We start from the raw sequence: 20,592 nt of genomic DNA, 5'->3' as shown, positions 1-20,592 counted from the left end.
TATGCTTTTCCTTACTATTTTTACTTGCAAAGGAAAATTAGTAAATACAATATTTAAATTAAAGACCCTTTGCTTTCCACCATCACTCTCCTGCAGTGGCTACAGGCCTTAGAGAATTCATTTTAGCAGTCATATGATAGTAAGCTCAGCTGAACATATGGCATAACTTGGAGACATCTAGAGACAAAGCAGGATCTTAAAAACAGCAGCTTGAGGTATTGGTGTGTATATTTTAAAGCAATATGCTGTCAAGCCTGTACTTCAAGTCAACATGTCTAGGACAGGGATGTAACAGAGGAGTTTGGTACACAATGAGCACTGACAATCAAATATTTGTTTGGTTCCTTATGAAATCACCTTAAGTATCTTTGATTGAAACACATCTAAATAAAGACATAATCCTTAGAAGATTAGTTTCTCTCTTCGGCAAGCAGGTTAACAGCAGTCAAAATTTGTACTTCAGGTAGCCAGTTCTGTCACTTACATATGGTTGTTTCGTTGTTGTTGCTGCTTTATGTCATCTGCCTTGAGATGCAAATCATGTAGTTTTGAGATTCATATACAGTAGGGCAGGGGTGAGGAAACCTTGCAACAACTTGTATCATTCCTGACCAATGGCCATACTGAGGGGGGCTGTTGAAGTCCAACAGCACCAAGAGGCATCCCATCCCTCTGGGTATAGGATGCAAAGTTCAAATGACTTTTTGCAAGGAATAGGATTGCAACTTACTTTGCCTTTGTTTTAATTGGCTGCCAACTGTGCAAAGAGTCCATAACCTGGTAAAGAGGCTCATTGGTACAGAAGACTGCAAGGTAACTGCCTAGAACAGAGCTTTCCAAACTGTGTTGTGACACGTTAGTGTATCAGCTGCAGTATATAGGTGTGTCACGTGAACACTGTCTGTGCTCCTTCTGGGGCTGGAAAGGGGCTAGTTTAACCTTCAGTTTGCTAGTAAAACTGAATTGCTGAATTACTGTGTCGCGAAATGGTGCCCGTCTAAAAAGAGTGCCACCAACATGAAGAGTTTGGAAAGCTCTGGCCTAGAATATGGAGGCATGTATTCCCACCTGCTCTTTCAGCTTTGACTTACTGTGGTTCCAGTAATCAGTCTTTATGAATTCTTCCATTTTGTCAGCTGTCCAGTTGAAACCATAAGTATGATTGCATCCAATCCGATTTATTGTACTAGCCATTGGCCATGACAAATCTGAATCGAAAATAGATACAAGCAAAAGGGGTGTCACGCCACAAATAATGGTCTCTATTTAGATCTCTGTGTCTCCCTCACAGTTCATGGCTATATTGTCCAGGGTCGTCTTTCTGATCTTTTTAAATTCTCCATTAACAAAAAACCTGAGGCTCTTTTACTTGGTATTATGCCAGGAGAATTTTTTTTTTTTAAGTTTCTTTATGAGTCACTGAATTGTTTAGGACCTTCTCTGCCAGGGAGAGATATCTTTCCTGTACAGATGGTAAGGTGAGAAATTGCCTACTGGGTCCTATGTATAGTGGGCAATATAGTAATAGTGCAAGATGTCTTTCACCTGCAGTTGCCCACATATAAAGAGTCTGTCTTTGTACTGTACCCTGTTATATCTTCCGTCTGGGACGGTGGGCATAGCTTGAAAATGCAGCTCAGTAAAAGTGAATCTAAGTGAGGCCGGCTGGATATTTGACAGGTAACTAGCTCTAAAATGGACCATTTTTAGAAGGGGGAACAAAGGAGAGCATTTAGAGTATGATTACATAATGTTTAAAATAATTGGGAAAGGTGGATACATCACAACACTTTTCCATACTGTTATAATCTTAAGTATTAGACAGTGCTAACTTCAACAAAATAAAGCTAAGCTTTATGACACTGCTAAGACGGCACATATGTGATAATCTGTGGGAGACTGCCTAAAATTTGTCCAGAAGATTCAAGGGACTGAGGAAGCACAGTTTATTAAAAGCATTTGTTGAAACAGGCACAAATCTGTCTTTGATAAGAGCACTTAGTGCTCATGATGTGAATAATTACGTGGGACAAGGTAAAAGATCATCTGGTTAATGTTTTTCATATCTGATCTGTCCTTGTTTATGTAGGTAGGCAGCCTTGTGCTACAAGCAAAGGAAAATGAGTTAAAAGCTGAGCATGTTTATCAATTAGGGTCCTGCTTCTCTTTTTAATTTCTGAATTAAAGGATGGCGTTAAAAATGCCATTGTATGTTGTGGTGTATGTGAAATAGGCTAGAATTTACTATTCAGAGCAATTTCAAAGAGGTATGAAACTGACAGTGGATATAAGAGAGGACAAAATGCAAAACAATGGATCATCCTTGCCCACATGAAACAAACATAGGCCATGGAGTTACACTCCACTTTGTGGAGTATTGTGCTATCAGAGTTTCATGAGGCTTGACTATTTGCTATGAAAATTGCCATTCCAGGGTGTAAGAAATGCCGCCCCCCAATACACATTTCGGTTCCTTCAGGTGTATTTTGTCTGTTTTGCAGCAGTCCTTGTTATCCAGTCTGCTACTTGTGGGAGGCCGCTTAATTCTTTGCATCACTAAATTTCCCCAATCTAAATAATACCTCAATCTTCATAATGCTGCTATTTATTTTGTTGTGGGAAATGTGCAAGCAGCTATACATTTTCCTCAGCAGAACACATAGCGTCAGGGGCTTTGTGGATTTTTTTAAAAAAATACAGATGTGTGTGTGTTTGACTTCTTGTTGACGCTTTTACTGTTAAATTGCTTCTGGATGTTTCATGAGAACTGCTTCATAAATAAAAATAAATTAAACAAATAATATTTGTTCAAGGCAACAGTGTGTCTAGATTGCGAGTATCCATGCTTTTGGAATCAAGCCACAATGTTTTTCAAGAGTCTGGCAAGTGGAGATTTCCTCTGGTCTCAGAGAATTCAGAAAGCTATGCAGTCAATTTTTGGGAGAATTCACCACATAATAGCTGTGAGAATCAACTACAAATGTTAACTGAGAATTCCTATTCCAAATTAATGACCTCACCTCAACTTAGAGATGGAAATAACACCTCAGTTTTGCATTTGTTTACCCTTTTGGGGGGGGGGCAATGCAGATAGACACTGTGATAAAAATATCCATTTAAGAAGTTTGCTGGAAGAGAGAGGTCTTCAATGGGCACCAAAAAGAAAATATTGATGTTGCCTGCCTGATAATGTATATAATGGGAGTTCCAAAGGGTACGTGCCACCATACAAGTTGTCTGATTCATATGTTGTATGGAGAAGATTTCCTGATGATGATGCCCTTTCTTGCAGAGCCCAGTGATCAACTGGGTATATACAGTGTGGGTTAAGATAACCTTTTAGGTCATGCGAACTATTGTTAAAATATATATATGGGGGGAATCAACTGATGGTGAGTTGAGACCCACACAGTGCTGTGAAAATAGTAGATCACTTTGTTTCCCTGGTGGAGCACTTGACGGTAGTGACTGGGCAGGTGAGCAAGAAAAGAAGGGCAAGAATTGCATATCAATGTTGGATTCACTGCTACGCTAGAGACAAATATAAAAGAGGTGACAGCAGGTTCAATATTGTGACTTTCCTTTTTTATATTGAAATGTGTATTAAATTGCCCATCAGCTATATAATTGAAACAAGCTTATGGCTGGAATAAATGCTCTGTATTATATGTATTATGAAACAGACAGAATGGGAAGATGCTGAACATCCTTTAATGGCAAAGTGCTTTTATGGCTTTTCCAACAGAGCTTGAACTCCAAATTTGCTGGTCCTCTATATAGGCAACAAGAGCATTTCTGCATCCAGTGCCAGAATAAAATAAAAGTTTGGCATTTAGGCTTTTGGCACTAAAGAAAGAACTCTCTATTGCCTTAATTTCAGCTTATTGTGCGTTTTAATAGCATTGCACTTCAGTGTAGATCACTGTGATGTATGTGTGCTGATTGCACAGATGTATTTGTCTTTGTTTACATGTGCTAGGAAGCCCTGACTGGCAACAACATTCAAAATAAATATATATAAACTAACACATGGTGGCTGTCTCAATATGCAGTGTGCATGCTGTTTCCTGTGGAAGATCTGTCATGCCTTCCATGAGAATGGAACTGAAGAGTATTAGGTATTCATGGAGAAATTGGTGTTTGCTGCTACTCACTGAATTCCCACCTTTCCCCCTGACATTTAAAAAAATAAACAGCTGTGTGGCAGAAATCCAACAGGTGCTTATTTTGCCAGCACTGCATCTCTGTTATAGGAAAAAAGATTCGTGCTGAAGTTTTGTCTTGTCAGACAACTGCTAAAGGCATGAGGCCTTTCAGGAAAACAGCATAGCAACACTAAATCTGCCATATCAAAGGCTTCCAGTATATAGCCCTGGTTTTGTTTTCACTGATATAAAATTTAATTTAATTTTACAGCAAAAGAAATGTAAGGGGTGAAGCATTATTTAGTTTATCAAGTGATTTAAAATAACCAAAGGCAAAATTTTTACCAAAAAGGAAGCATATATATATATATATATATATATATATATATATATATATGGGGTGTGTGTGCTGTGCTTGTTTCTTTGTACATTTGAGTTAACATTTATCACAGTTGGTCTCTGTTCTGTGAACTTTGCTAAGTGGCATTAAAAAAAAACACCCTCTGTGCACACTTACTCCTTTCTGGTTTTTTCAGCTGGTACTTAAAGCCAGGAAGTAATTAACTCTAGATTACAGTAATATGACTTCTGTAAACTAGTGTTCTTGTGACAGGAACATCCTAGTAATTGCAGGGCAATTGGTAGTCTTCTCTTGCAGCAGTGACGGGTCCAACCCTGTGAAATGCTCAGTACCTGTTCTTCCTGCTGACGTTAATGAAGGCTGAGGGCTTCTAATGATTCACAGAATCGGGCTTCATGGTAATTGTAGAAAATTGCTGCTATTCCATTACTTGCCTCTTGCTACAAAAAGGGGCAAGAGAAGATGAGAGAAGACACATCTTGCCAGAATTTGTGGCAGCGTGGATTTGCATTTTATTAGCAATAGGAAATTCTGACACCATGCCATTGGAAGGAGCACAGGAAACCCATTCACCATCTTCTTCATCACCCATCCCCACTCTACTGTCAGGCATTCTGACTATAGAAAAGCGCTGCATTTTTATGGGCATATTGCCTTCAGCAATATGTTGTTTTTCTTTCAGTTGCTCAGCACCCTTTCGAGTACCCTACTTATGCCACTGAGCACCACAAGAAATATTGGTATTGCAACTAATCACCTACAGAGCTGAATGCTGATAAGTATTAAAAGAATTGGAATTTACTACCAATATTGGTAACAATGGCGTAATGAGAAAACAGAAGCACATGGTGTTACTGCAGCAGAAGTGGTCAAATCATGTAGCAAAGGAAAACCCATTTCATATGAAATGGGAATTATTGCAGTCCCTTCATCAGATAGTGCCCAAGCCTTATTCAAGTTGTGTTGCAGTGGAAAGAATATAAACCTTCGACTGTGCCTTGAAGCTCGCTGGGTGACCCTTAGCCATCACCCAAGCCTACCTCAGGGTTTTATAATGATAAATGAGGGGGGAACCTTGTTATACAACCTTGAGTAGGGAATGGAAGGATTCTCCTGTTTCTGGTTTCTGTCAGTTTTGCATGTGCTCATTTGTAAGTATGTTCAATCTCATTTCCGTATCAATTTGTGGATATTTATTAACTTCATGAAATATTCACATTGTTTTCTATGTTTTTCACAAAATGCACATTTTAATTTGGATTTAGGTGCACTTCAGCAGAAAACTGTGCTGCAAAATTAAAAGAAGTCTAAAAAAACTGAAACATAACTGTGTTCTGATTTATGAGCCTAGGAATTGCAAATCAGGTTTGTTTGCTCTAAAATGCAGACATGACAAAATCCTTGAGTAACCTTGAAGACTTGTGTGTGTGTGTACATTTAATTTCCTTAGGTCAATAACAGTTTCTTCAACATCCATATTTGCATATACAGTATGATCTCATCTTAGAATTCGATTCCAAGAGTTCCGCATATGCGCAAAAACATATATACTCAAACCCTTGGAATTGCCCCTGCGCAAACATCCTGGGCCTTCTGTGATCTCACAGGAACACCCCACAGCTGGCTTTTCCCTGCTCAAAAAGAGCTTTTAAGCTCTCTGCCTTGCTTGGGGAGCAAGGCCCTCTCTGCACGCCAGCTTTGAAGGCCATGGGAGGATTTCACAGAGCTATTCCAGTTCCTATGAGATCTCATCCCAGACCTGATATGCTGAGAGAGCCTTGCTTCCCAAGGCAGAGAGTTTAAAAGCTCTTTTTTCACCAGAAAAATCCAGTACAAAATAGCTTTTAAGCTTTCTGCCTTCCTGCATTTCAGGATTTCAACTAATGGCCTTTAGATGTGTATGATTGAAATTACGCTAGTTGAATCAGTGTTGGATATGATTGTAATGTACCAGCAATAATTTGTGTACATGCTAGTATTGCACAGCATAGAAAGAAGAACTGATTAAAAAGTAACCATACCAGTATTACTCTGAGATAATAGGAGCTTGAAGATAGAAAAGTATTTAGTATGTATCGGAGTTTTACCAATCCGAATGGAGTGGGGGAATGCATGGCTGTATCTGAGGTATTTTTAACATTGTGTTTGTTTCAGAACAGGATTCATGGATATTTATTACTCAGAAAATTAGTAATCTCCTATGATGTGGGTTGAGCGTGAGGTGGAAATGATGCATTACTGTAATGCTAAGTTTTGGGATAGACATCCAATTTGGCCTTCAAGCTTTCTCTGAATAGGAACATTATTTATTTATTTTTAAAATAAAAACGTCTTTGACATTTACAAACCAGAGTAGGTTGGGTTTTCCCCCCCTTCATTCAAACCATTTTTGGGAAATACACTGAGAGCAGTTGAAAAGGGTATTTAATCTGCCCTACTTTTTCTTCTCAGCAGATCATAATTACTGATAGCGACATCTTGAAAGAGCTGTGTTTTTGAAATAAACTATCCCCTCAAGCTTCATAATGAGCATTATATAGAAATGACCTTTCCCTTGACAGTGTTCAGCGTACATATTTTTACACTCTAATAGTATCTCTCAACAAACTTTATTATCTGAATTGGGTGGATCCATGAGTTGTTCTTGGTTTAAAACTACAGCACTTTGCTACTTTGCTTTTTACTTCATTTTCAGGGAGAGTTGGTGATATGGCCCAGAAGGGCTTTGGTTCAATGATGATGAATTAGAACGGTCCATTTAATGCAGCAGCCTCATATAGGAAAAATAAAATTGTGGTTTGAAGTTGTGCAGTTTTCGTATTACGTACAAACTGTAGTAGAAGTATAGTACCTTCATTATACACCTTTAAGTGGTTGATTTGATTGACATCCTATACCCTTTTAAAATGTGGTTTTTTTGAAGGGGTTGTTATTGGGTTGTTGTTTTTATTTTGATTATATATTTTGTGGTTTTATATTCTGATTTTGTTCTGTGAACCACCCTGAGACCTCCGGGTATATGGCGGTATATAAATTCTAATAATAATAATAATAATAATAATAATAATTAATTTTCATCAGTGAACACACGTACACACACATGGAGAAACAGTAGTGCTAAAATATAAGATTTCAGAGATTTATAGACCTGTTACTTCTCTCAAAGTATGGTTGCATTTTCCCAGGTCTGAGGTTAACATAGACTCAGAGAACCACATTTGGCCCCTACACTAGGTTTCCCACCCCTGAATTGGCTCCAAAGGTGTCAGTCCACTCATGGAAGCGTGGAAGATCATCTTTAAAGTAACCCTACAACTGGCATGTATATAACTTGGCACAGTTGTGTTTTTTTCATGCCACTACACTGTTGTTGATGTAGTTGTGATACAGTGACTAACTAAAGTGAAGGCATTCAATTTTAAAAGTAAAATGCCTGGCTTCTGTCTTCACCTGCTGTGATGTGGATCAAAGGGAGATGTAACCAGGGTGGCAGATTTATATGTGTGCATGAGTGCACACACAAATAAGTGCTTATAAGCTTAACCACATACAGGTAAGTACACATATAGCTTTTTAAGAATAAAAGTAGCATTCAAGGCTGTATGTATCCTCACAGAAGTCCTGTGACATTTCAAAAACATGTTATTTCTTTCTCATGCTGATGTCCAGTTCTGCTGTGAGCATCTCCTTGATTCTTTTTAAAAGAACAAATATCCTTGCCTATTTAACAGGCCCCCCCCCCATCTTTATTGCAAGGCTACCCTCCTTCTTCATTATGTTTGTATCAGCCAGTGTCTCTACAGCAGTAAGTAGAGGTTGCTCCACCAAAATAATCTCTGCAGAAAATGCCTGCCAGTCATGCACGCTCGCTCTCCTGCCCAGCTGGTGCTGACAACATGAACATTCCTTGGGACAAATCCAGTACTTGAAGAAGAGAAGCAAGAACAGCACCAGGCCAGGAACTTCGTTCTTGTGGTTCATCCACAAGTCCTCCCTTAAGCCCAGTACAGCCACAGATCCACTTTTGCCTAAGCGTGGGAGCCACAACAAAGGGGAATTTCTGTCTTTTGAGAGTTTGGCATTCTAGCTCAATCACCTGCATGCAACAGAACTGCAGCAGTTTGCCCCAAATGAGAAATTACTGTATTTTTTGCTCTATAAGACTCACTTTTTCCCTCCTAAAAAGTAAGGGGAAATGTATGTGTGTCTTATGAAGTGAATGCAGGCTGTGCAGCTATCCCAGAAGCCAGAACAGCAAGAGGGATTGCTGCTTTCACTGCGCAGCGATCCCTCTTGCTGTTCTGGCTTCTGAGATTCAGAATATTTTTTTTCTTGTTTTCCTCCTCCAAAAACTAGGTGCGTCTTGTGGTCTGGTGCGTCTTATAGAGCGAAAAATACGGGTATATGTGTGGATATGTGTGCTTTCATTTGTAGGACATGGGTGCTTTGTTGGAGAATCATTGGAGGGATTTCTAATGTCATTATATCAACACCAGAGTGTTGCAGATTACTGCACTACAGCCTTGAATTTCATACAGAATACTGAATTTTTGCACATGACAGCTTCAAGGAGAAAAAGTTGCTGACTCTTTCTAGCGAATGAAATCTTCTGCTTACAGTACACGGGGGGGGGGGGGAGAGAGAGACTGTACTCAGTAGGTCACTATTTTCTTAAGGATAGTTTCTCCTTCAGGTCCCCAAAATATCAGAAGCCTGGTCCACAGTAACTCATAGAATCATAAAGTTGGGAGGGAACCAGAGGATCATCTAGTCCAACCCCCTGCAATGCAGGAATATGCAGCTGCCCCTTATGGGGATCAAACCTGCAACCTTGGCGTTATCAGTACCATGCTGTACCCAGTTGAGCTATTCAGGTTAATGCTGTTAATGATAGGAATTTTGGTGCAACTGTCCCTGTCCTGTGGAACAACACTCCTGTTGAGATACAACAGGTACTTTCCAGAAACAAAAACATACTCGTTTCAATTACCGTATTTTTTGCACCATAACACTCACTTTTTTCCTCCTAGAAAGTAAGGGGAAATGTCTGTGCGTGTTATGGAGGAAATGCCTACGGGTGGCATGCCTACGGATTTTCCTCCTCTAAAAACTACGTGCGTGTTATGGTCGGGTGCGTGTTATAGAGCGAAAAATACGGTAGCTTTTCCAGCTTTGGTGCTTGTCTTGTATTGTTTTTAAATCTGGGTAATTTTTGTACAGTTCTAAAACTATTTTTAATTGTTCTATGATATTTTTATGTCAGCACCTACATAACATGTGATTCATAAATTTATTACTAATATTAATAATAAAAATGAAATGGAAAGTTAAATTGTTTTATTAGCAGCTCCAGCTATTGGATGGCTCAGAACTATGGGTCTCCACAACAGCTATTTTCTATCACATTCACCACAGTTAGATTATACAGCCTTGCAGATGAAATTCATTTCAGTCAAAGACATCTTATGCTTCCCAGTATTGGTGATGGCTAAGGGTCACCCAGCGAGCTTCAAGGCACAGTCCAAGGTTTATATTCTTTCCACTGCAACAGAACTTGAATAAGGTTTGAGTACTATCTGAAGAAGGGACTGCAATAATTCCCATTTCATATGAAATGGGTTTTCCTTTGCTACATGATTTGACCACTTCTGCTGCACAGGAATGCACACAGTTAATTCTGTCACAATATTTTGATCTTTGGCTGATGTTTTCTTCTGGGACAGTGCTATGGATTTGACATTGCCCATCAGATGTGTGTGACCATGAAGTAGCCATTACGTTTTATGTAAGCATCTACTAAAATCCAATTTTAAAATCCCCTGGCTGTTGCCAATGGTAGTTCATAGATTTGGACTGAAAGAAAAGCAAAACCAGACTTTAGTGGAAAAATCTGTTTCCTTGTTATTATTATTATCATCATGCATTTTAAATGGCTTCCTTTTATCTAAAATGTATCACTTACTAGGGAAATAAAATTCAAGAGTTACTTGTAAAAAAAACCCAACCACCCCTCTTTATTTGTTTTTAGTGGCTGTGTTCTTAGAATAGCTCATTTTTCTTTGTTTTGCTGGTGAGTATAAAGCACATGAAAAATGAAACTAAATCCATCAACAGAGGGACTTTAATTGCAAGCAGTATAATTTGTTTAATACATCTTTTTCCCAAAGGAGACTAAGACAACTTCCATTTTAAAAATACTTCTAATACTAGCATAATCCTATGTATGCCCTGAGAACTTATTCCCAAAGTAATAATCGCAACAGGACTCTCACTGGGACATCTTTTCATGAAAGGCATTTACTATGGTGCCAGAAATGTGAGATCTCTTGCACTGAAGAGGATGAGTTGGAAGATGTAGCCTTGTGGATTTTATGTTTTTACTGTGCCAGTAAATAGGTGACATCTTGTTTTGCTTGCTGGTGGATTTATGGCATTTTATTATACTTTATTGTCTATTTTCTAAATGGCAGGTTCCAAGTCTCAAGTTATGCTTATGAATGTCTGATGCCATGTTGTGTTCTTATAATGGCTAATGAGGGTTTGTCACTAGAGAATCATTTAGAAGTCTAACCCAATAGCTGTGATTGCATTGGTTTCCATTTTTGCAGAGGTTATGCAACACTAGACTTCACAGCCCATATTTGTACCATGGCTGGTATCCCATGACTTGGGATGTGGTGGTTGATTGGCCACTTCAGTGCTTCTTGGCTGGCTTTAAAATTACTGTGCCTTTGTTGTATTAATTCTAGTTCAGGCTTCCTTAACTTCGGCCCTCCAGATGTTGCGAGACTGCAATTCCCATCATCCCTGACCACTGGTCCTGCTAGCAAGGGAACATGGGAGTTGTAGGCCAAAAACATATGAAGAGCCAAGGTTGAGGAAGCCTGGTCTAGCTCATTCTAGATCAGTCTGTGGAATACTGCACAACTATTCAACACTAGTTTGCAGCCTTACTAGTTTGTACTGGAGAATACTAGTTTGCAGCCTTAGAAGGTTTTCCCATTTTCACTATAAAATATTACAGATTTTTTTAGTCTGTGAAAGTCTGCATCATCTACCTGATTCAACCCTTTTGAGAACGTAATTTTGGAGCATTTACTAGTTTTTGGATGCTTGGCTGAGGGTCCAAACAAAACCCAGAATTACTGGATTTTGTTTTTCTTTCTCCCAGTGATCAAGGAGCAGCTGCCTGATGGTCACTGGATTACCTACGGCAGCTTTTTTCTCAAAACAGCTCCATTTTTTTCTTGCATGTCATGGTTAAATCTATCTATGCTGTAAGCGCAAATACTGGAAGCTGTAATCAAAGTCTTAACAACTGAAGTAGGAACCCAGCTCAGAAATGCCTGTCAGCAAGATGAGTGAAAAATGAATAGCAAAGAAGATTTAAGTAGGCATCTGAAGTGTCTACAAGCATGTACAGTATTAAGGGCACAAACACTTGGCAATTTTCCTGATTCAAACGCTCTGATTATGTCTTATGGCACATAACTGTGCTACATGACTTAGGTGCCCTGCTCTCAGCGGTGGCTAAACACAATGGAATTAATCACCACTTCCTTTAATAACATTTGCATGTTTCTCTCTATGACATAGCATTCATCACATGCACTTAAGTCTTATCTCTGCCAGTCTGGGATGCCTAGCAGCATTTACAGATCCATTTTCATTGCTGTAAAAAATTAAGCAGTTTTGTCAGTAGGAATGAGAGTATGTGGAATATCTGGCATGACGGTGTGCTGAATGGTTAAGGAGGAATAGAGGAAGGTTATTTATCTATCTTATGGTACATGGTTATTTATCTATCTTATGGTAACACTCAGTATCTTTTTGCTTTTCACTTAACATAGGTGAACAGGGCTGCCAACATGGTGCCAACTTATAGATGTCCCTTGTGTGTGTTTGAGTGTGATACATACACACTTGTCATTTATCTACTAGCTTTAAAAAAAGGATAGCTTCATTTTTCTGTTTCTACTTCTTGAACCTCCTGCTGTTGTCAACAACAACGAAAAGCAGTGCCAAAAATAGGTTTCTGACTAAGCCATACTCAGAGGCTTCATTGAAATCAATGGAATTTAATTGTTAGCTTCGTTCATTTCAATAGAATTATTATGAGTAGGGTTAAGTTGGATACAGCCCAATAAACTTATTTAGAGAGAGAGAGATTGCTCAACCTGGAAAGCAATATATCTTGATTGTATTTCAAAGAGAAAAAAACCCATAGGTTTTTCTTCAAGATGCCTGCTTATGATAGAACTTACTATCAGTCTGGTGTGGCTATTCTCTGTGTCTAGCATAGCAAAACTGTACGGCTTAAATGTTGCAGTGCTTGGAGACGGAGGATAGTTAAGTTTAAGCAAACCAGTCTTTTATCTTGTCTTATACTTTGATCCTACTCAGTTATCTGTTTTCTTTCCTGTGCTTTCTGTATATTAATCCCCTTAGCCTGCCTTGCAAGTCTCCTTTGTAGTATCATTTTCACTATAATTTCACTATTTTTCATAGTTAAATTGATTAGGCAGGGGAATGGAAGGTCCCCTGTGTCCTGTGAGGTCATTAGTTTCTCATGAAAACAGAGATCACTATTAATTAAGCAGCAACAAATAAAACAATCCAAAGCATAGAAGAGGAAATAGTTTTTAAACTTTCACCATGTTTTGGACAAAGATGTGCAATACCCTTGAATATTCTTGCATTATTCGCTGCATATGTGTAGACACGTATTAGACGAATTTTAGCATAGCCAATGAAATAGTGCCCTTTCTTTAAATTGTTTAAGGATTTATCCGCTATACATCTGCATCTTCCTATCGCTAATGCAATGTCTCTGCAGTGTCTGTATAGCATCAAGCTTTGTGACGTGTGAACGATTAGTCAGTGCATCCCCATGTGTTTACTAGATCAGTAAGCCCTAGGCTCAGACTGTGTGATCAATATACTGTTTGCTTATACTGGAAGACCTGGGTAAATTATGTGCTATGATAACACTTCATCATCAAGTGGCAGCTGTTCAGACCATTTGCGTTTCGACTTCTTGTTTTGGTCTTTTTTTATACCAACCTGCAGATATTGCTAACTTGCCTTTTCAGAAGCGTGTCTTAGTGCCACGCATTGCTCCTGAAGGATATTTCTTTTGAGCATGAACAAAGCTTGCATAGTTAGCCAATAAAGCGTGTGTTGTGAATTTTGATCTTCAATAGCTTTTCATTCAGAGTCATAAATAGATTTTTTCCATAGCTATCACAACAGCCACTCCTCTCACCAACTCCTGATGTTTTATTGTTTGAATGCAAGCCCTGTTTAAGGAAGTTTTTAACGTTTAACAGACTGTTGTATTTTAATATTCTGTTGGAAGCTGCCCGGAGTGGCTGGGGAAACCCAGCCAGTTGGGCGGGGTATAAATAATAAATTATTATTATTATTATTATTATTATTATTATTATTAGTGTGTGCATATATGGCGAGAAACCCTTCTATATCAAAATGTAGGACAGAGGAGCCATGGAGCGAGCTTTTGAGGATTACTGTTAAAGAGAAACATTGGCAGGTGAGAAGATGATATTGCTTGTAGTGGTCATGGTGTAAGTACCGGCTCCTTCATAACGCCACAATTTTAAAATAGGAATTGAGAAATCTTTGGCTAAAGATCATATTAGATTATATTTGGTGCAACAAGGTGCATTTGGGACAAAGAAGCAACGGCTGCACTGTCAGGTTGGAATTGAATGCAACACTCTCAGGCTGCAGTCAGTCAGAGGTTAGGGTTCCTTAAGCCCATTGACATCAATACTTGCCAATTGCAGCCTTAGGTTTTCTGTCTGAGTGAGAAGCTATTGTGGAGATTATAACTGGGGCTATTATTTTCTCCTCTGCCATTGAACCGTTTCTAGTTCTCCAAAAACCATGTTTCTCTTTGAAAATCCTCACTGATAAAGGTGGCTGGAATTCATTTTTAGTATTCCAACTGAAACGTCGACAATACAGCATTAATGTTTTAATGACAATACAGCATTAATGTTTTAATGCAGAGAGGTGAGGAGGGCAATATATGCATTTAGCACCCCGTGTGGGGTCAGGGTTTGCAGCTATTGCTAACGGACTGCTGCTCAATAGCATGCATGTTAAGGGCTCATCTGCCTTTGTCAGAGTATATAGCCTTAAAATTTGTCAGTGTTTATAGGATTACGTTTGGAACTGTTTGTCCTGGGCTTTTCAGAAATACTGGTTGTTTTTGTTTGCCTCGCAGTAAGCCAGGGTAACCATTAACATGACTAAGCTGTGTTGCCAGTAAGAATATAAGAAAAAAGAAAACGAACAGCCTGAAATTATCCAGTTACCTAGTTGTTGTTTTTAAGATAAAATGTTCTTTCCCATCATAAGATAAAAGTTTTCCATGGAGCCTATTTTTCATCAACATTTCATCATAGTGTTATTCTGTAGAGTACAGAAAATAAAATGGGTGGGTGAAAGAACAAGCCTCACAAACAAAATAAAAGAGGGGAGAAAAAAGTCCGTTAACAATGAAGCAGCTGGACTAGAACCTGAGAGGCCCAGGGTTCAAATGCACACTTAGTCAGGAAGCTCCCTGGGTGACCTTCAGCCAGTTACCTACTCTCAGCACAGGGGTTTGTGAGGATAAAGTGGGACAGGGGGAGGACCCTGTACCCTACCTTGGAGAAAAGATGCAATATACATGTAATCATAAATAAAATGTAGAACAAATCACAAAAAGAGAATAAAAGGAATAACAGAGATCTACTTAATGCAGAATGGTGGCAAACACCATAAGCAGTTCCTCAGTATTACAAGTAGAATACAAATACACAAAACGAAGATGGTTGTTTCATTGGTCAAAAAACACATTATAGTAGTTCAAAATAACTGTAGACAAGCAGTGGGCAGAAGTTGGATTGGGATCTACTTTAAATAGATCTATGCATTTTGTTGTTGCTTTTTATTATTATACATTATTTTTTCTTGCTATTGGCCTGATTTTTTTCTGTCGCTGCTTCTATAGAATAGCACTACAAAATTTATTTGATTGATTAGGGTTGTAGCCTGCCATGCTTCAAGGACTTGGGAGCAGATTAACAGTGCATTGAGATAATGGTGGTGAGCAAGATTTCGTTCCAAATGGTATAAAATCTAAAGGGCAGATGGGAACAGAATATAAAGATGCAAGATTCTTAGGAAATAAGTGATACATTTATATGACTCCTTGGGCTCTAAAGTTCTGCATTAAGAAGCATCCTTTTAAGTAAGAAACATCTGACAATTCTAGTATCTGTGAGGGTGGAGAAGCTTTCGCAGCAAAAATGATTTGTGCTTAGTGCCTTGAGGGTGGGCAGAATGTTCTCGACATTGTGCTAAACCACTCCTGGTTTACAAAGAGTGCTTCTCTCCCTCTCTCTCTCTCTCCCTCTCTCTCTCCCCCCTACCGACATCTGTGCAGTTAAGATTAGGCTGTCAGAGTACATCTAAATCAGCTTTGATTTTAATTCTGTGTGTCTTTCTTAATACAGATTTCTATTTCCATCATTGTATAGCGCTGAAGAACTAGTTCCTTTTAAAATATGGCTCAGATTAAAAGCCCACCAAGTGGGGGGTGTGGTTGTGTGTGCATCTGCAGGGCTTTGTGGTGCTGCTTCAATACAATCTATGGACCTATCACAAATGGTATGTTTGCATTGGCTGGCTTTAAGAGTTTGCAAGGCAGAACGTATTTGATTCTTTCAGTTGCACTGAAGCTTTCCAAGTCCAAGACTGCATCGCTTTTATCATGAGTTATTTTTAGGGCACCTCAATTTGGGGCTCTTGTTGAGTGTAAACAGTGCAGCTGCTTCCCTGTGTCACATGACGCCATTGCATGAAGCTTTGTTTAAAAGTATGAAATGAACAGCCTGAATTCTTGCTCTGCTTCTAGCGGGTTTTCCCCCCCTGTAGTAGCTTCAGTCCTTAAATTATCTTTGTTTATGGCTATCTTTAAGCTTCCCAGGACTCTTCACGTAACACTCAAGAGATGTACGTTCTGTATATGCATATATTCTATACACACATATGCCCAGGATACAGAACCATAGGACTTCTTGTCCCCAAAGGGTGGAAACACTTAATGTTCCATTTTGGTGACAGGTGGTCTTAGAAAGAGAGAAAGAAAGAGAAAGTTGCAGTTATTATTTTAAGCAAGCGATTTATGCCGTGCTTAAAACATGTCTCTCTTTTGCAGGCCAGTAGTGTTGATGTGGATGTTTTGGGCTGCCCAGAGATTAATTGGATGCCAGTGACAGCTATGTAAACTACAGTTCTGCAAAGCCTCGGAAACCCTGCAAAATGGAGGAACTATATAAGGACACGCAAAACCTGCCTATGGATGTTACCACCTCGCCCTCGGCTATGGCAAACAACAAGCTAGAGAATGGAGTTGCCCAGCTGATAACGGCAGAAGCCTGGAATATCAATTCAGCAGACTTGATGAAGAAAGCACTTTCGCCGCTGGTAACTGTCCCCGCTCCATCAATATTGACACCGCCAGCAGAATCCCAAAGCGGGGTCGCTCTCAAGGTAGCTGCCACAGTGCTTCAGCCCATTTGCTTAGGAGACAGCCCCGTGGTTCTCCCAATACACCTCCAAGTAGCTGGAAGCACAGCCCCTCAGATTGCTCCAAACGGCAACACTCCCTATGTCATGACCACTCAAGGCCCAGTGCCACTGCCTGTCCTCTTAGAGCAACATGTGTTCCAGCATTTAAACTCCCCACTAGTGTTACCGCAGAGTTCTCCCTGTGCAGCCAACTCCATTCACAGCAACCTCTTTCAGGGCTCTTCTGCTCCGTTGGGACAGCCGCAACTGTTGGATCAGAAACCATCAAATACAGCTCAGGAGTCCGTCTTGCCTCCTGTGTTTCAGACACCAGGATTTGCTGCCGTTTTGCAGGATCTCTTTCCCACACAAGGCGCCTTAGGTCCTTCGCCCTATCAACCACCCCCAGACTGCTCTTCTGTCCCCCCGCCACAGCCCTTCAGCTCCCCGTTATCTCCCCTGGTTCCGCCAGCCACACTCTTGGTACCATACCCCGTGATCGTTCCTCTGCCAGTCCCAGTTCCTATTCCCATCCCCATTCCCATCCCCGTGCCCCACGGTGCTGAGTCTAAGGCCAACATGGACTGCCCAAAACCAGCTGCTTCGTTCATCTTGCATTCCTGCAAAGGCACCCAGACTCCCTTAGAGAAAGAAGAAACCAAACCATTCGATTTCATCCACCACAGAGAGCTTTCCCAGCTGAACCGGCACACTGTCATCAAGATGAGTAATGAGAATGAGGTCCTCGATCTGTCCATGAAAACAGCCCCTTTGCTTAAGGAAGGCGAGGACAATTCCCAGCTCTCACTGGAGGGCGGCGCTTTGGACCTCTCGATTACTTCCTGTCGGAAGGCTAGCAGCACCGAAGCAAGCAATAACGGCACCCGATCTGGATCCACGATGGATGGCGCTTCTCATTCTGCAGCGGATAAGCTTTCCGGTGCAGTTTTGCCCTTTGCTCCTTCCAAACTGCACGAGGCTCCGGCAAAGGTGGAAAGCAGAGTGATCAGTAGCGGCTCGTCTGAACTCCTGAGACAGCAGCCCAAATGGCTGGTGGACCAGACCAGTATAGCACCCTGTGAGCCGCCCACTGGCAATAACATTGAGATTGTGAGCACGTCACAGACGGCCAAAGTGATCGTCTCTGTCAAAGATGCGGTGCCTACCATTTTCTGCGGCAAGATAAAGGGCCTCTCGGGGGTTTCGACGAAAAACTTTTCCTTCAAAAGGGACATGCCCCAGGACTCGGTGTTGCAGTGTTATGACGTGAAGAACCAGCCTGAAGCCCGGGATAATGCAGAGGCCCTTAGGAAACCTATAAAAAACAGGAGTGTCAAGTTAAAGAAAATGAGCTCGCAGGAAATACACATTCTCCCAATCAAAAAGCAGCGGCTCGCGGCCTTTTTTCCAAGAAAGTAATTTATGAGGTTTTAGAATGTTTTAAGGTATAATTATTATAAATAAAGAGATGCACTTCATTTTTAATTGCATTAAAATGTTAAGCTATCTTTTAAGTTATTTCAAGGCAGAGGACTGTGGAGTGGGGAGGGGAAGGGAAGGGGGTGGAGCAGCTTGGGTGGGGGGAAGACAGCTGGAGAAAACTGGCTATGTCTTCCCTGTACAATGGGTCCCCCTCCCACCTTGTTGCGTTCTAAACTTTTCATGAAAACTAAATAAAAAGCAGCATATTTTTCAAGTGGATTGCACCTTTGCAGCTTTAATGGGATACAGTGGGTGAATGAGCCAGGGGGTTAGAGCTATTTTCACTGCCATGAAGTGCTTTGATGATGTAATTCTGAACAATGGTGGGTAGAATGGAACTTTCGGAATAAATATTTGTATGTGCTAGTTTGGTTGCGGTATTTTGTACTTTTTTATATATGATTTGCACTCTGGGTCCAAAAAGGTTTGGTACAAGTCTGGAAACTTGTATAGCTGTTGACTTGTCGTGTTCTTGAGCTGTTGAAATAATCCAAGCTCATTAACCAGTTTTACCCTTGGCACTCTTCATCACATTTTTAGCAATGATGCGTTTTGAACTATGCGGACTGAAACAAGATGAATGTTAATATTATAGCAAAACTACATTTGCATAGTCCAACAAGTATATCCATCCTATATACTAACTTCTATTTGAAAGTGGGTGAGGGCAAGTTGCATCTCCCACCCTCTGTGTAGTAATATAGTAGTTGAATAGGCATCAGGTTGTTATGTATACTTGGGGTTTTTTTCTCCCAGATCCCTGGAATCCACTGACTAGAATTAGATGCAACATAATGGCCGTGGGGTGGGGATCTTCTATACACTTAGAAGTACGGAAGCTAACAATTTCCACTTTTCTCTGTTTCTTACCTCTCCAAACTTTAAGTTGGCTTTGCCGCATTTCTACATCTGTTTGGTTTTGTTAAAAGTTCCCTTGAATTTTGCCATCATTTTAGTGTGCATTTCTCCTAATGTACACGTTTATGTGCAAGTTTGCCCAATGACAGGCAATTTGTATTTCATTAACCATATAGGGACACGGCTGGCGCTGTGGTCTAAACCACAGAGCCTAGGGCTTGCTGATCAGAAGGTCGGCGGTTCAAATCCCCGCGATGGGGTGAGTTCCTGTTGCTTGGTCCCAGCCTCCTGCCCACCTAGCAGTTCGAAAGCACATCAAAGTGCTAGTAGATAAATAGGTACTGCTCCGGTGGGAAGGTAAATTGTGTTTCCGTGCGCTGCTCTGGTTTGCCAGAAGCGGCTTAGTCATGCTGACCACATGACCCGGAAGCTGTACGCTGGCTCCCTCGGCCAGTAAAGCAAGATGAGCGCCACAACCCCAGAGTTGTTCATGACTGGACCTAACAGTCAGGGGTCCCTTTACCTTTACCTTTAACCATACAAAAGCTAGGCATACAAATATGGAAAAACATAAAATAAAAAGTCTCCTAGGTCTATGTGGGGGAGTGCAACGACACTGGTTATGTCGGACCTTCCAAGCAGCTTCAGTGTCGTATTCTTAAAGCTTGTGTTGTCTCTGAATAGGGATTTCGTGGATTGTGGTGCTTTGTGGTTTTTCCAGGATGACATGTTTCAGAAGGTGGTTTTGGTTGGTGCTTGTGATCGATGACTTGGTCACTGACTTACAGTGTCTTGCAGGGTTCCATTTTATCCCTGGTGCTTTTTAAAAATGTGTACTCCACATCACTGAGTAGAGGCGCCTGGTGTTATGGAGTGGGTGGCTGTCAGGATGTGGATGAAGCCAGGCTCTGTCTTCTCTTTTGTTATCTCATTCCGTGGAGGTTGTGGAAGCTCTGAATCTGTTTGCAGTCAGTGATGGACAGGATGTCCACACCAGGGATAGAATTGTCAGCCTACTCCAAATTAGGTTGCCCTTAAAATTTCACATTTGCAGACTGGTAGAGCTCTTAGGTTTCTTCTAGATGCTCACATGGTGACCATAGCTCAAGAGTGCTTTTGTTGTTTCAGCTGCTGTGTCCTTTTCTGGTGCAGTCAGACCACAAT

The 20,592-nt window shown here is 40.5% G+C and overlaps 1 protein-coding gene across 7 annotated transcripts in view; it reads left to right on the top strand.

The window, feature by feature from the left end:
* Positions 1-18,936, top strand: part of RAI2 (retinoic acid induced 2) — a 95,279-nt gene extending 76,343 nt beyond the window's left edge. For 6 of the 7 annotated variants that reach the window (XM_081001650.1, XM_081001653.1, XM_081001652.1 and 3 more), the window contains one exon: positions 16,736-18,936. In XM_081001650.1, coding sequence (XP_080857776.1) covers positions 16,840-18,507 — 1,668 coding nt within the window. In that variant the 5' untranslated portion in view covers positions 16,736-16,839 and the 3' untranslated portion in view covers positions 18,508-18,936. Of the gene's footprint in view, positions 1-13,998; positions 14,057-16,735 lie in introns of all 7 variants that reach the window. The other variant, XM_081001655.1, reaches the window with a different exon arrangement.
* Positions 18,937-20,592: the final 1,656 nt, after the last annotated feature.

This window comes from Podarcis pityusensis, assembly GCF_964106645.2.
Source record: "Podarcis pityusensis genome assembly, chromosome: 4".
NCBI classification, from domain to species: Eukaryota; Metazoa; Chordata; class Lepidosauria; order Squamata; family Lacertidae; genus Podarcis; species Podarcis pityusensis.
Note: the sequence above shows the minus strand (reverse complement) of the source record. Positions and strands in the feature narration are given on the sequence as shown.